Genomic DNA, 16,346 nt, shown 5'->3' with positions numbered 1-16,346 from the left:
TTAGAAGCCTAGTTAGCTGGGGTCTTGACTCCACCCCCTAGAATCTCTCCCTTAGTTCCAGTACAGAGTAGGCCTTTCCTCAATGGCATTTCTCTCCTCAATAATTCATTACAGCCTCTCTTCCAGCACACGCCTCGGCTGTAACATTCAGCTTCTTCAGGCTCATTTTCTCTCCAAACTCTATCTTTCTATTCCTTTCTGCCCCACCCACCCTCTTTCACTGAAGTCCTGCAAAAGCATTGTCAGTAGCAACCATGCCACAGATCCAACACTATATTGTCTTCGAATTTTCTCCAACAAAAAATAATTAGTCTGTTCTTTTTCCATTTAGTCACCGGAATGCTCTCAGAACAAGGGCAGACGGCACCCTGATTCTTTGCCAAAGCATTACAGGAATTGCCTCTACCCCAGTTGTTGTTAAAGTGTTTGCTTCCTTCTGAAACCCTTTGACCTGGGTCTCTACAGTAACCTTGCTGTCATTTACACTGTCTCCTAGGTTCCTTTAGAACTCCCCTGTGAGCTCTGCTAGCAGCCTTCAACTGCTTTTCCTTTCTTTCTCCCTCCCTCCCTTCCTCTCTCTTCCTCTCTCTCCCTCTTTCTCTCTTTCTATTTTGTTCTTTGGGGTGTTGGTTTTCACATTTTTATTAGGGAGCAACAGGGAGGGGGACTTCTTCCATCATTGGGAGTATTCGCAGGTTCTCCAGCCATTCCAGGCTTGGGCCCTGAGGTTCCCGTGGGTGGCTTGGCACTTCGGACATGTCCCAATATCTCACACAGGCACTGGGTAGTGCGCCTTGTAGGGAGTTGATCATGGTGGCATATTGCTGTGGGGGCTGACGATGAGCATAATTATATTGAGGCCCCAGACAGAGAAGGACACCACCAACACTGGCTTCTTTGCCCAGGCATTCTTGAAGAAGGCAGAGAGTCATCTGGGTCATCTTGGTCCCGGCCTCCACTGCTTTTCTAGTACAAAGTCTTTCACAATTCACAACAACAACAAATGCAACATGGCAGGCTCTTCACAGCGAGCGCCCACTCCCTCACACAGCGAGCGCCCACTCCCTCACACAGCGAGCGCCCACTCCCTCACACAGCGAGCGCCCACTTCCTCATACAGCGAGCGCCCACTCCCTCATACCAACTTCTACCTTAGCAAACTGGAAGCAGGACTAGGCTTCACACTCTTAAAGCCTGTCTCCAGAGACATACTTCCTGTTACTCTTCTGTGTCTGTGGTAAAATCAAGAGCAGCTTATGGAAGGAAAAGTTGATGCTGTCTTAAAGCTCCAGAGTATTGAGTCCATCATGGCAGAGAGGCGTGACGGCCAACGGCAGGCACGGTGAGTGGAACAGGAAGCTGAGAGATCACATCTCAACTATAAACACAAAGCAAAGAAAGCAAGCTGGAGGAAGTATGAGGCTACTGAAAACCTATCCCAGTGATCCGCTTCCTCCAGCAAGGCTGTACCTCCTAAATGTCCCAAACAGCATCATCACCTGGGACTTAGTGTTCAATGCCTAAGCTTACAGTGGGAATTTCTCATTACATGTATTGGGTTTCTACTGAAGGCCTTTCAGGAAACTTAAATTCTCTGCTATTTATAGTCTAAGAGAAAAACACCAATGGCTTAAGTGGATAACTAGGAACTTACATGGTTACACTCTTATTTTACATTCTATCAGTCCCCCCGCATTCCCCCATTTTTATAACAGTTCTAATAATCTGTTGGTCCTCTACTCCCCCAACTAACCATTGCAAACTCCTTGCAGATGTCAACTTTCAGAAAGTGTGGTTGTTTAAACAAGAATGGCCCCAATAAACTCATCTATTTGAATGCTTAGCCATCAAAGAGTGACACAATTTGAGAGGGATTAGGAGGTGGGGTCTTGTTAGAGTAGGTGTGGCCTTATTGGAGGAAGTGTGTCACTGTGTGAGGGCTTTGAGGTTTCAAAAGCCCTAAGCTAAGCCCAGCAACGCCCCCCTTCCTGCTGCCTGCATATCTGGTTGTAGAACTCCCAGCTATGTCTCTAGTGCCATGCCTGCCCGTGTGCAGTCATGCTCTCTGCCATGATGATGATAGACCAAATCTCTGAAACTGTGAGCAAATCAAATTAAATGCTTTCTTTTATAAGTGTTGCCATGGCCATGGTGCCTCTTCACAGCAACAAAACAGTGGGTTAGACAAAAAGTGATGGTGATCTAGTTAGGAGAGGAGCAGAGCGAATGGATCATATAAAGCACATCTGACATCTTCTATGTAAAACCTCTGGTTTACTAAGTTCTGCAAGCTTAATTTCTACACAATAAGAATCTATTACCAAATGATATCATCTAGGAAAAAAACTTTCTTAGACAAAAAGGGAAGTGGGGGTAGAGGGTAAAATAGCACTGACATCTTTCTGCTCTAGGTCAGAGCAGCGAGGCATCACAGCCCTTCGCGCATCAGCTGCCTGTTGGATGGCAAATTCCTCTCCTTTCTCAGCACGAATACTTGCCTTCGTTGTCCCATGATGGTAACAGCCTTCTAACTGGCTGTGTGCTGTTAGTCTTATGCCTGTACTCTACAATCCACACTACCTGACAGAATGATTTCCTCAATACACATCTGTTCAAGCATGAAAACCAAATACCTGATCTGTAGCTGCTCACAACACCAACCAACCACCTCCAGCTATAAGCTCCTCATCATTGGCTGATCAGGTTCCAATATCCAGAACTCATTAATCCTGCAGTCACTCAGTCCCAAATAAACACAGAGAGGTTTATGTTAATTATAAACAGTTTGGTCTATTGCTCAGGCTTATTACTAACTAACTCTTACAACTTAACCAGTAATTCTCATCTATGTTTAACCACATGGCTTGGTACCTTTTCTCAGTAAGGCATTTTCATCTTGCTTCCTCTGTATCTGGCTTGTAACTGTGTCTCTGTCTTTCCTCTTCAGAATTCACCTAGTCTGGTTTCCCAGCCTATACTACCTGCCTTACTACTGGCCAATCAGAGTTCAATCAAAAGCAATACTAGTGACAAATCTTTACAGTGTACACGAACATTATCCTATAGCACATTAACTGTTGGCAGTGCTAATACTCCTACCTGTAATCCGACCGTATCCCATTCACTGTCTGATTTTTATATCTCTGCTTTGTTTCCAGTAACATGTGTGGAAAACACAGGTGTGTGTGTGTCTGTGTGTATACCTGTGTGTGTGTCTGTATGTCTGTGTGTGTCTATATGTGTCTATATATACATTTGTCCCAAGATTGGCTTCAAGACTTTGACAATGACCGGGTCTGTGTTTCTATTCTAGTAATGAAGAAAGCAAGACCCAGAGTGAGCGAATCAATACATTCATTATATCACCAATCTGTGACAATACATTTTAATCAGCATTAGTTGCTGCTAAACTGCTTTTAGTTGTCAACTTGACAGGATTAAAAACTACCTAGAGGCCGGGCGATGGTGGCGCACGCCTTTAATCCCAGCACTCGGGAGGCAGAGGTAGGCGGATATCTGTGAGTTCGAGACCAACCTGGTCTAGAGAGCTAGTTCCAGGACAGGCTCCAAAGCCACAGAGAAACCCTGTCTCAAAAAACCAAAAAAAAAAAAAAAAAAAAAAAACTACCTAGAGGGCTGGCTGGCAAGGTTGAGGCATTTGTCACCAAGCCTGATCCTTGGGACTCAGGTAAAGGTGGAAGGAGAGAACTGACTCCACAGAGTTGTCCTTTGACATCTATGGTGTGCTGTGGTATATCCCCCCAGCTGTACATCAGATACAAGGGCATATGTTAACGATAACTAAAACATCTTAAATAAAAATGAAAATAACTGGATGTGCAGCCTGAAGGCAGGCCATTCCTGCACAAATGGCCACCAGTGCAGCCCAGGGCAAAGTCATAAACCTCAAAGACTGAGGGTCTTGGGGGAGGGGGGCGGGAACTTGCTTGCATGGTACTTGCTGGTGACATTTGTAGACATAACTGTTCTATCATGATGTCAAAAGCCTAAAATGTCTGTTACAGCACCTCCTGAGGTGTCTGTGAAGGTCTTTCCGAGAAGAGATTGCCACTTGACTCTGGACTGACATAAAGGCTTCCTCTTATTGTAGGCAGAACTGTCCAATCAGAAGACCACAATGCTGAAAGAATGTGTCTTTTTTCTTCCTAGTGTTGGGCACTCTTCTCTTGTCACTGGAGTTGAGAAGTCTAGGCTTTCTGGATTTTGGAGTTGAGGACTTACAACAGCGGCTCTCCACATCCCCAGACCGAGAGGAAGCGCTTCGTGCTCTCTGGTTCTGAAGCCGACACACTACTTGTATCATGGGACTTCTTAGTCTCTGTGACTGTATGTGTCAATTGTCCTCATAGGTCCTCTTCCACAACTCTGCTTCCTTACCCTGTTAGTTCTGCCCTCCGGAGAAACCTAACACTGTGTCAACAATACCTCCCCAAACAAAATATCTCATAACAAAATATATTTTAAGAATTATTTTATGTGTATGGGTGATTTGCTTGTATGTACATGTGTATGTCTGGTATCCATGGAGGTTCAAAAAGGGTGTCGGACCCCCTAGAACTAGTGTTACATACAACTGTGAGTTGCCATGTGGGGGCTGGCAATTGAACCCGGGTCCCTTGGAAGTTAAATCCACTGGAGGAAACTTCTGCTCTGGGTTAGCCCTGCCCATTTTACAATGGTTCCCTCCATGTCTCTGTACCCATCAGAAAAACCAGCTAGTTAGGTCAACAACTCTGGCCTGAGCAGAAGCCTGACATTAGGAAGTTAGCTAAGATAGCCGTGGTCTAGATCCAGGGCTCTGTAGCTCTGTCCGGGCTCATCTCTCGGCATGGCCACACTTCAATTGTCCTAGAAGGCACACATCACTTTGTCACCTCTTGGAAATGAGCGGTCAATCTACACATTCCAGTGACTGAAGTTCTACCTGAGAAGTTTTCTCATATGCTTAGGTTGTCATTCATGATGCTAATACAAACCTATTCCGAGTATGGTAGTGACAGAAACTCTAAATGCTTATGAATAAATTTAACCAAATGATTCAAGATCTTCATTATTAAAGATGGACAAAAGTATTAATTAAAAGGCACAAGATGAGATTTGAATAAACTGAAAGTCATATCCTTTTCCTAGGAGGAAAGACTTCATATTAAATTTAACTCTAGAAATTTTAATAAGGAATTTTATTGCTATTGCAATCAGTTTTCCCTTGGAAGTAGATAAAATGGTTCTAGACGTAAAATAAAGGATACCAAAGAACAGCTATAAAACTATTGAAAACTGTAAGGAAGGAGCTGGGAGATGGCTGGGTGAGGAAAGGGCTGTCACACAAGCATGACCACCTGAGTTTGGATCCCCAACACCCACCTAAATGCCAGATGGGCATGGTGACCTGCCTGCCATCCCACAACAACGAGGACAGACACGAAAGGTCTCTGGAGCAGGCTAACTAGCTACACTAGCTCCAGAACCAATGAGAGACCCAGCCTCATTGTGTAAGGTAGAGAGCAATTGAGGAAGGCAACGCATCAGCCTTCGGTCTCCACAGCCATGTGCACATCTGTGCACATTCATCTGCACATGCATATGTGCCTCCCACATGAGAACATATATAGCACATACAAATACACGCACAAAAATGTAGGAAGAGAAAGTGTGTACGTATCAAGTTGTTAAAATACCTAAACCACTACAAAACTGAATTCAAATCAACATGCCATCCGCAAGGACATAAAGTGTATTCGAGGCACAGGGTGAATAGCTGATAGCTGTGTAGCACTGGTTATTAGAAATGTTTGTGAGTGAGCTGGGTGGTGGCATACACCTATGATCCCAGCACTCGGGAGGGAGAGGCAGGCGGATCTCTGAGTTTGAGGCCAGCCTGGTCTACAGAGTGAGTTCCACGGCAACACAGAGAAAGCCTGTCTGATAAAAAAAAAAAGTTTCTGTGAATAGCAATATGTCTGAGAAACTGCTATCCTGACACAGCATTTCTCTTTCTACACAAAATACCCTTTGAAAGACAATGGTCAACAACTAAATAGAACATCACGCAGAGAAGACAAATAGTTCACTGATAGTCCCAAAGAACCCACAAACATGAGCTTGCTGAAACTCAGGAGAAACCGGAGAAACAAAAACGAGATGTCTTGATGTCACTCACATTGGTGCACGCTAGCCGCCAGAGTTTCCATGGATCTAACGGACAGCGAGAGAATTTATTTAAAAATCACAACCGTAATGGGATGAAACACATCAAATAAGTTTAACCAATCACTTCATAGTCATACTGAAAAGAAAGGTTCAATAGAATCACCTTGAATTTACAGGTTAATTTGAAGAGTAGCCATCTTTATCTATTGAGACCGATAATCCATTAATGTTGTGTGATGCTCCACTTATTTATCCTATAAAGAACTTGTTAATTTTTTTTGGGGGGGGGGGGACTTGCCGAGTCTTTGGTGACAAAGTGATCATGAGATTAGGCAGACAACAACATGGAGCAGTATCCATGGATCAGTGTCTAAACAGTGAGACACTCTATCAAGTGTGTGCTTTTCAACTTGCCTTAATTTCCTGTCTCAACCACTCTGTTTCCCTATTGACAGCAAGGGCAACCCACGGGAGAGTGAGCAGAAGGGAGAGAAAGGTTCAGGGTGGGCACAAAAAGAGGAGAGGAGAGGGGAAGAGAGGGGAAGGGAAGAGAGGGGAGGGAAGGAAAGGGGAGGAGAAAGGACGGGGGGAGAGGGAGGGAGGATGAAAAGGTAGCAGAGAAGAGAACAAACAATGGTTCTTTTTCTCCATCCACTGAAGCACTGGGTTTGAAAATTATTTTTCTTTTGCCAGTTTCTTCCTGCTACCCTCCAAGAGGGGCTGTTCTGCTTGATTTGGAGCAGCTGGGCTTAAGATATTTGATTTTCGTCTCCTCTCTCTGGACCTGAAGTTCACAGCCAAGTGAAGAATCTGGAAAGGATGGTGGGGTGAAAATCCATACTTGGCTGTGTGCTCCCTACTGAACGGCTGACCACATTCTTCATTAAGATGCGAACAAATACATGTCCCGTTTCAAAAGGGGCCAAGTTCAGGATGGTCTGTGGTATTGCATGTCTCCTTGGAATCTCCATGAGATGAAGGTGTGAAGATGGTACCAGAGTCTGGAAACTGAGAGGACTCACACTGAATGCCGGTGCCAAAGGGAGAAAAACACAACCATTTTTAATAATGACTCATAATAAAATTGGCCAAGTGACAGGCGGGAGTCTTGTTCTATCAGTCACATGCTAGACAAAGATTTTAAGAACAGTGTGTCTTCAGAAAGAAACAAAAAAGCTTGGGAGCTTGGCACGCGCACACACACGCACACAGACACACACACACACACACACACACACACACACACAGAAAGAGAGAGAGAGAGACACGAGCGGCCAGAGGCAGTCAACACTCATCAGGATCGTGTTTAGTTCAGAGCAACTCCATGCTCTCCTGTTTAATACACACGACAAATACCAGAGGGGATTCTTGGTTATTATACCTTGGCTCTCAAGTCCCGTGTGTTCAAACTAGACTGAAGATTATCCTACCTCGTTTAAGGTGTTCCATGGCAGTAAATTAGTATCTGGTTATGTTAACTCCATATTTTGGTGTTCCTGTTTCTAGTCATTGTGACCTCAAGAAAAAGGAAGCACTTTGACTCTGCAGTGAATGTGAGCTTTTCCTTAAGAACAACTGACTACTTATTTGGAAATGTCTGTCCTAACATGGTACTATTTTACCTCCAGGAATGACAATGTGATTATCTGGGAATTGCATCCCTAATATGCAATATAAGGCAAGTTGATAAGCATACACTTGATAGAGCACACACCTGTAGCAGGATATGATAGCTCAGGTAGCCAACATGGTTGTTGTCTCATTTTAAGATAACTGTAACGGATTACAGGAAAGTCGCTTGACCTGTATTTCATTTGACCAGATCACATCCACTCATTGTTGCTATGTCTATAATATAAAAAAACTCGTTGATGAACTAGCTGAAACCTGAACAATGACAAACAGAACGGTAAATAAGAGCTCTTTAAATGCCACAAGTTGCTTGGCATTTGTTGTGCACGCCTTTAATCCCAGCACTTGGGAGGCAGAGGCAGGCAGAGGCAGGCAGATCTCTGTGAGTTGGAAGCCAGCCTGGTCTACAGAGTGAGTTTCAAGACAGGCTCCAAAGCTACATAGAGAAGCCCTGTCTCAAAAACAAACAAACAAACAAACAAACAAAGCCACAAGTTACAGATTACACAGCGCCCAGTTTTCAACAGCTTTGCCTCCATTAATCCTTCTCACAAATCAGTCAGGAAGGCTGGTGGGTTATTCTGCAGATGACATGATTAAGTTTCTGTCCTATCTCTTCATAAATATTTAAAGGATCTATACCTCTCATCACTTGCACAGTGGTGTGCATGTGTCGTCTACTAGTAAAGGGATTTCTGCCTCTGAAAATAATAGGAATAAAAGGGATAAGATTTCCGAACAGCAGGCTAAGGCTAGCAACTTAGGTGGAATAAAGCAATAAACTGCTATGGGTGCTTAATGCCAAGTGAAAAACATCCCAGGAAGCCTAGGGCTGTCTGTCAGGGATTTAGTGAAGTCTGAGAGGAGTTACTGTCACCCACTGTATGAGAGTTACCAAGTGCCGTGGAAATGAGCGGGACTAGGCAGGGCAGAGACGCCGGAACCGGCAAGTATCAACAAGGCAAACACAAGCAGTATGATGGGCTTGCGTAGGAACTTGTTGCTGGACAAAATGCATGCTGGGTGTGCTTGGGGTCTCTCCAGTACTGTCACTACAGAAGACTCCCTCTAGTTATGAAGATGGCTTTTAAAGTCCTTTGAAACTCAACTTGGAAGGTTTTTTTTAATTTTTTTTATTGATTTTATTGAGCTATACATTTTTCTCTGCTCCCCTCCCTGCCTCTCCGCTCCCAACTTCAACCCTCTCCCAAGGTCCCCATGCTCCTAATTTATTCAGGAGAGATTGTCTTTTTCTATTTTCTACTTCCCATGTAGATTAGATCTATGTAAGACTTAGTGTCCGCATTGTTGTCTAAGTTCTCTTTGATTGTGTTTTGTAGGCTGGTTTTCTTGGTTTTATGTTTAAAAACCACCTATGAGTGAGTACATGTGATAATTGTCTTTCTGGGTCTGGGTTACCTCACTCAAAATGATGTTTTCTAGCTCCATCCATTTGCCTGCAAAATTCAAGGTGTTATTTTTTTCTGCTGTGTAGTACTCCATTGTGTAAATGTACCACATTTTCCTTATCCATTCTTTGGTCGAGGGGCATTTAGGTTGTTTCCAGGTACTGGCTATGACAAACATAGTTGAGCACATGTCCTTGTGACACGATTGAGCATCCTTTGGATATATACTCCAAAGTGGTATTGCTGGGTCTTGAGGAAGGTTGTTTCCTAATTTTCTGAGAAATGACCACACTGACATCCAAAGGGGTTGTACCAGCTTGCATTCCCACCAGCAATGTAGAAATGTTCCCTTTTCCCCACAACTTCTCTAGCATAAGTTGTCATCAGTGTTTTTGATCTTGGCCATTCTTACAGGTGTAAAATGGAATCTCAGAGTTGTTTTGATTTGCATTCCTCTGATGACTAAGGATGTTGAGCATTTCCTTAAATGTTTTTCAGCCATCTTAGATTCCTCTGTTGAGAGCTCTCTGTTTAGGTCTGTACTCCATTTTTTTATTAGATTATTTGTTCTTTTGGTGACCAATTTTTTGAGTTCTTTGTGCATCTTGGAGATCAGACTTCTGTCTGATATGGGATTATTGAAGATCTTTTCCCATTCTGTAGGCCATTGTTTTGTCTTGTTGACCGTGCCCTTTGCTTTACAGCTTTTCAGTTTTAGGAGGTCCCATTTATTGTTTCTCTCAGTGTCTGTGCTGCTGGGGTTGTATTTTGGAAATGGTCTCGTGTGCCGATGAGTTCAAGTGTATTTCCCACTTTCTCTTCTATAAGGTTCAGAGTGGCTGGCTTTATGTTAAGGTCTTTGATCCACTTGGGCCTGTGTTTTGTTGCACGGTGATAGATATGGGTCTATTTTCATTCTTCTACATGTTGATATCCAGTTATGCCAGCATCATTTGTTAAATATGCTTTCTTTTTTTCCATTTGATATGTTTTGCTTCTTTGTCAAAAATCATGTGTGGATTGATATCCGGGTCTTCTATTCGGTTCCATTGGTCCTCCTGTCTGTTTTTATGCCAATACCAGGCTGTTTTCAGTACAGTAGCTCTGTAGTAGAGTTTTAAGTCAGGGATTGTGATGTCTCCAGAAGTTCTTTTATTGTACAGGATTGTTTTGGCTATCCTGGGTTTTTTGCTTTTCCATATGAAGTTGAGTACCATTCTTTTGAGGTCTGTGAAGAATTTTGCTGGGATTTTGATATGCATTGCATTGAATCTGTAGGTTGCTTAACTTGTAAGTTCTTAAGAAGTTTCTATGACGTTACTATTTCTGAAGTTCTTTGGGAAGTCCAGCTCAGGTCAACTGCTTTAGTTTAGTTTAAGCCCAATTCCTTCCAAGTTGAGTTTTAAAACATGGGGAGAGAAACGTGAGGTTTCTTATGTAAAGTGAGTTCTATTCCCAGAACCCTTAAGCAAGTCTGAATAGAAACCAATGGACTTGAGTGACTAAGGGAATGTTTGTGCCAATAGAATCCAATTCTTACTGGTTCCCTGCTTTGATTCTGAATACCCTACATTTATAAGTTTAGAAATGGGCCTCTGACTTCAGTGAAAACTTAAGCCAATTCCCTCACTATGCATCCTGTACAATAGGGATCACAACACAAGGAGTTGGTCAGTTGTTGGGTTGGCTACATGCTTTTCTACCAAAGAGGAATTTTGTCCTTCTTCCCATATGGTTGAAGCAGGCCTTTTGAGTCTCTAAGACACTCATCACCAATAAAACATCATTATTAGTACTAAGTATAGATTTCTGGAAAAAGATTTAACTTAAAGTGAGGCGGGAATACACACTGAGTGTTGCCTTGGTTGTTTTTTCAGCCTTGTTTCTTTCCCCCTAGACCAGAACTGGAATTTCCCCTCAAGGCATCAAAGAATGAAAAATCTTCCCCCTGTATTGAAAACTCACCTACTTCCTCTGATAGTAGATCATAAGACTCACTTCAGCCCGTCATACTCAGCAGCAGGAATGCTGTACAGAAGCCAAGAATTTAAACAGGCCTGCTGGGCATTATATCATGGTTTTCTGTCCAATCACTTATCTACGTCAGTGTTTCTCAACCTGTGGGACATGACCCCTTTTGGGGATCAAATGGCCCTTTCACAGGAGTTGCCTAAGACCATCAGAAAATATTTACATGACAATTCATGACTAGCAAAATTACAGTTATGACATAGCAACAAAAATAATTTTATGGTCACCAGAGCTTGAGGAACCGTATTGAAGAGTTTTAGCATTAGGAGAGCTGAGAACCATTGATCCATGAGGATGTCTGTGCTTCAATTGTGATGCTGCAAAGACATCTCAGCAAAGCGCAGGGGAGGGAGGGCTTTTAGGCAGTAGGATTATGTGGTTGAACAAGAACAGACCCACACACCTAGAGGACACACTAGCCCAGTTTGATGGGGACAGAAACTGTAGGTAGCATCCTTCCACACATTGTCCTAGCCACCTCTTTTTCTGGCTGTTTAACCTTCTTTAAGATAAACCTGTAAATGCGTTTTCTTGAGTTTTGTGAGCTGCACTAGCAAACTTTTCTATTCTGATAAAACACCGTGACAAAAAATAGCCTGGGAGGAAAGAATTTATCTTACAACTCTCAGGTCACACCCCATCATTGAGGAAGTTAGGTCAGGAAGTCAAGGCAGGAACCTGGAGGCAAATCGGAGGAAAATTGCTTACTGGCTTGCTCCCCGTGGGATTTGATCAGGATTTCTTTCTTCTTCCTTCTCTACTTCTACTTTTTGGTTTTTCAAGACAAGGTTTCTCTGTCTAACAGCCCTGGCTGTCCTGGAACCAGTTTTGTAGACCAGGCTGGCCTCAAACTCAGAGATCTGACTGCCCTCTGCCTCCCAGGTGCTGGAATTAAAGGAGTGAACTGCCACCACCATCATCCAACTGATCAGTCCGCTTTCTTATGCAACCCAAGAGCACTTGCTTAGGGATGGCACTGCACCCAGGGAGCTGGGCTCTCCCACATCAATCAGTAATCAAGACAAATGCTGTGGAATATTATTTTAACTGCATGAAGGCTTGTTATAATTGTTTATGTTGCATTTAATTTTGTAAAGTTGTGTTGCATTTGTTTCACCTTGCCTGCCTAAGGCCCCTGATTGGTCTAATGAAGAGCTGGATGGCCAATAGCTAGGCAGAGAAAAGATAGGCGGGGCTGGTGGGCAGAGAGAATAAACAAGAGAAATCTAGGTTTGAGGGAACAAGAGGAGGAGAGAACAAGGGAGAAAGAGGGATACACCCAGGGCCAGAAACCAGCCAGCTTCCAGCCAGCCATAGAGACAGCAGGAAAGATATCAGAAGTAAGGTAAAAAGTACTGAGGCAAAATGTAGATTAACAGGCTAATTGAAGTTAAAAAGAGCTAGCCAGAAATGAGCCTAGGCTAGGCCAAGCACTCATAACTAATAACAAGTCTCCATGTCATGATTTGGGAGCTGGTTGGTGACCCAAAAGTAAAAGCCTGGCACAAGACAATACCCTATGGACTTGCACACAGGCCAATCTTATGGAGGCATTTTCTCAATTAAGATTCCCCCTTCCCAAATAATGTCTAGATTTATGTCAAATTGACAAAAACTCACCAGCTCACTGATCAAGTCTATTAAGGGGTTCATAGGAACCCTGATGTACAGCTGGTCAGTCAGTGTGAACTTGTGACTAGCATCTGAAGCAGGTGTTTAATGTTTAATGTCTGTTGGCATTGAGACCACAATCTGTTGACTCTCCCTCCAGGAACAGTGTCTGAACTGGACTGGAGTTTCTGCAGAATCCACTGTTTGCTTGCTGGTGAGGTGAAGTCCCTATGCATTCTGAGATCATGGGAATGAAGTGGTGTCCATGTATAGTAAGAGAAACACTTCCTTTCTTGTGCATCTTCAGAATTGTCATATCAAAGAGGTTAAGGGTTTAAGTGTGTGGGCATGGATCTACCATGGCGCACAGACGAAGGTTAGAGGACAACTCTAAGGGTCAAGTTTTCTCCTTTCACCTTTGGGGAAGCACCTTTACCAGCAAAGCCATCTAACTGGCCCCGAATTTACTTGTGTTTATGAATAACAGTTGATATTTGAGAGCAGATATTTTGTGTTTCTGAACTTAGATGAAGAGCTGTGACCTGTTACCTCCAAATAAGTTAACAAAAAACTTAGGAACACTGAAAGTAAGTATGCTTAAAATGTTAATGAACAAGTCTATGACAATACTTTACAACTCATTTTAATACATTCATACCTTAAAAAACCCTCTATGAAGTCTGGATATATTAGTCTATCTGGTTCCTTCAGAGGTTGTAGCACTATGAAAATATAGCAGAAGGAAATCTTGGATCCGGCAGAATGCTTGAATGCCAGAGGCTGCCCAAATACCAAATTCAGCTACACCAGACAGGTGGCTTGTACCAAGAGTTACCGACAGCACAAGACTTAGCTTCTGAGAGGTCAAAGGTGTTTACACAGAGAGGTGACAGCAGGCAGCTAGGAAATGCGGGTGCATCCATTGCACGTCTGTAATCATGGCGTCAGGCTGAAGTGGGAAGATGGAAGTGTGAGGTCATCTTGGGCTATATGGCAAGATAGGACAATGGGCTGGTAACGAAAAGCAGAGAGGGCAACATAGTTCATGTTAATTATAGAACAACATTCTCAGCTAAATGATGGGGAAAAACTGGGCCAGAGAAGCAGAATTATCACCAGTGCCAAGATTTGCAAACTCCGTCATTTTCTAAGACAGTAAGAAAAACCCAAATCTTACTAAAAAACAAAATTATTAAGGTAAAAGTTGGTTGTTAGCATTACCTGATCAGTCTGACCTTATTTTTGAAAGGTCTTAAGATGTACATTCAGGAAAAGTATAAATAAAACGTCCAAGACTTAGACTACATTTCCCTGAACCAACCAATGCTTTGTATGAGGTGGGTATACCGGGGCACCTTTCTCTCAGAAAGGTTAATGCATGTCATCAACAGCATGGCGTATAATCCAGAGGACCCCACGCATAAGCACACCATCACTCACATACAAACAACGGATATTCTAAAGCAGAGAGGAAACTTTAATTGCCAGATCCTTTCCCATTATCCTTCTGGACAGCCGCAGTCCTCGGTACCCGCACCACTGACCCGGCAGTTCCACACGGAAGACTCTCTCTGTGACACAGTGAGGCACACAACACTTGCTTAGGTAGCCACAACTTTCTTCTCTTAGCAATTGTTAATTTCTTAAGAGAATTTGTTTTTATAAGTTTCAGGTGTTAAAATAGTGCAATAATAAATTTATTCCATTATTATTTCATACATAATTAATAGTATAAAATGTTCTCTGTAAGGAAACCTAAAATATACTATGAATGTAGCCAAATTCTAATATTTAAAAAAAAAAGCACCCAGTCAGTTTTCTTCCAAACTCATTTCTCCAGAAGGCCAGTCCTTAAGGACTTCTGGAGTCGAGCGATGTTGGCATCCAAAGCTGCCAGGCCATTTCTGAAGTCTTGTTCATCATGAGACGTGAACGTTGAGAAAGAGGAGATGCTCCAGTCTGACGTCAAGTCGGAATTTAGGAAGCTGATATCAGTGATGACATTGCCCTTCACTGGGACAACAGGGCTGCGACAAGCTGGTGACCCATGATGTGTGGCCTGCTCCTCTGGGTGCTCAGCCTGAGCAGCAGCAGGGATCTTACCGATCGCTTCCTTTATTTTCCTGAGGAGCTGCATGTCCTCTGTGTCAGATGGGCTGGAAAGTCTCCCAGGAGCATCTTCTGCTTCGTTTCGTGAAGAACAAGCTACAGGTGCACACAGTCTAGGTTCTCTTTTAGAGGCGGGTGTGATGCCGCTGGCTAGCTGTGTGGTAGCAACACTTCTCACTGGCTGGGGTGACAGTCTCTTAGAAAGTGGTGGCTGCTTTTCAGAAGTGCTTCTGGCAAAAGGAATATAAAGTGTACCATCCACATTAAACTCATCTTCTGTCAAAGCGATGGTTTCACATTCTGTATCGGAATCCTCTACCACAGCAGCAGAAGCCACTACAGGTGCAGGACCCCCACCCACCGCCCTGGTGTCACTGTGTGGAGGGCCCTGTGCAGGCAGCACGTTCTCATGGAGCCTGTGCGGCTCTGTGGCTTCCTCGTTGTTAAGGAGCACCGAGTGAGCAAAGCTGTGATTCGTCTCCAGCTTATTTAGGTAGCTCATTATGGACGTGTGAGAAGGGGCTGGGTCCTGCTGAAGCTGCTGATCATAAATATTCAGAAGTGACTTGGTGAGGTTACTCCCCATCTTGCAGCGGGCAGTGTCCACACTAAGATCTGAGAGCAGCTTCGCCATACTGTTCTGTAAAGTTCTGCCAAGAAGAATGCAGGACAGTCACTACTGTTTGTTTTATGCATTTTGTTAGCTCATTTCTAATGCTTCTATCCTTTAAAAGAAGGACTTAAAGCAAGTATGAAAATTAGTGTTAGAAGGCTTTGACAACAGAAAATTACAATAACAAATGACAAAAGATCTTGATTTATATAATTTACTATCATACCTAAAGATAAAGGCTCACAATTTTTTTCTTAAGGTATAGAAATATTTTATTCTTGAGCAACATTGCAAACTGAACCTTTGAGTTAAAAAAAAAAATCAGCCTAGTAAGAGGTATGCCAAAGTAAAGCAGAATTTCTACATTAAATTATTAAGTATATTCATAAACTAAGCACATTATATATAACATATAATTTATATATACAGACATCTAGTTCCCAAAAAGCTTATAATTAAAAATGAATCATTTGGGATGATGAGCTTCCAGGATCACTAAAGGAATAGTCAGATCTACTGGTTTCCTGGTCTCTAATTACTAACTTCTCTGAATTGTTTAAAAGTACTTGAAAATCCAATGATTAACAAATGTCTCAAAAAAAACAAACCCTGATTTTTGTAAGGTTTCTATAAAAGTATAAAAAGTAAGACAGATTTATTCATTTGGAAAGAGACTGAGTAAAGAATGAAGATATTTAGAGCCTGTGGTCAAATCTTTCACTTTACTGATGAAATGAAAATCAGAAAGCCAAAGAGGTTAAGAGACGTAC

At 42.8% G+C, this 16,346-nt stretch overlaps 1 protein-coding gene and 1 pseudogene across 1 annotated transcript in view; both read right to left on the bottom strand.

Annotated features, from left to right (window-relative positions):
* Positions 1-644: 644 nt before the first annotated feature.
* On the bottom strand, positions 645-5,421 carry LOC121462051 (annotated as a pseudogene).
* An 8,910-nt stretch (positions 5,422-14,331) lies between these two features.
* The window catches only part of Ccdc14 (coiled-coil domain containing 14), a 37,273-nt gene continuing 35,258 nt past the window's right edge, over positions 14,332-16,346 (bottom strand). The window contains exon 13 of the mRNA XM_041673241.1: positions 14,332-15,613. Coding sequence (XP_041529175.1) covers positions 14,683-15,613 — 931 coding nt within the window. The 3' untranslated portion in view covers positions 14,332-14,682. The remainder of the gene's footprint in view (positions 15,614-16,346) is intronic.

This window comes from Microtus oregoni, unplaced genomic scaffold (assembly GCF_018167655.1).
Source record: "Microtus oregoni isolate MIOR12 unplaced genomic scaffold, Mior012 000023F_ref0000262, whole genome shotgun sequence".
Lineage (NCBI taxonomy): Eukaryota > Metazoa > Chordata > Mammalia > Rodentia > Cricetidae > Microtus > Microtus oregoni.
The sequence above is the reverse complement of the archived record's forward strand: the minus strand, read 5'-3'. Positions and strand labels throughout refer to the sequence as shown.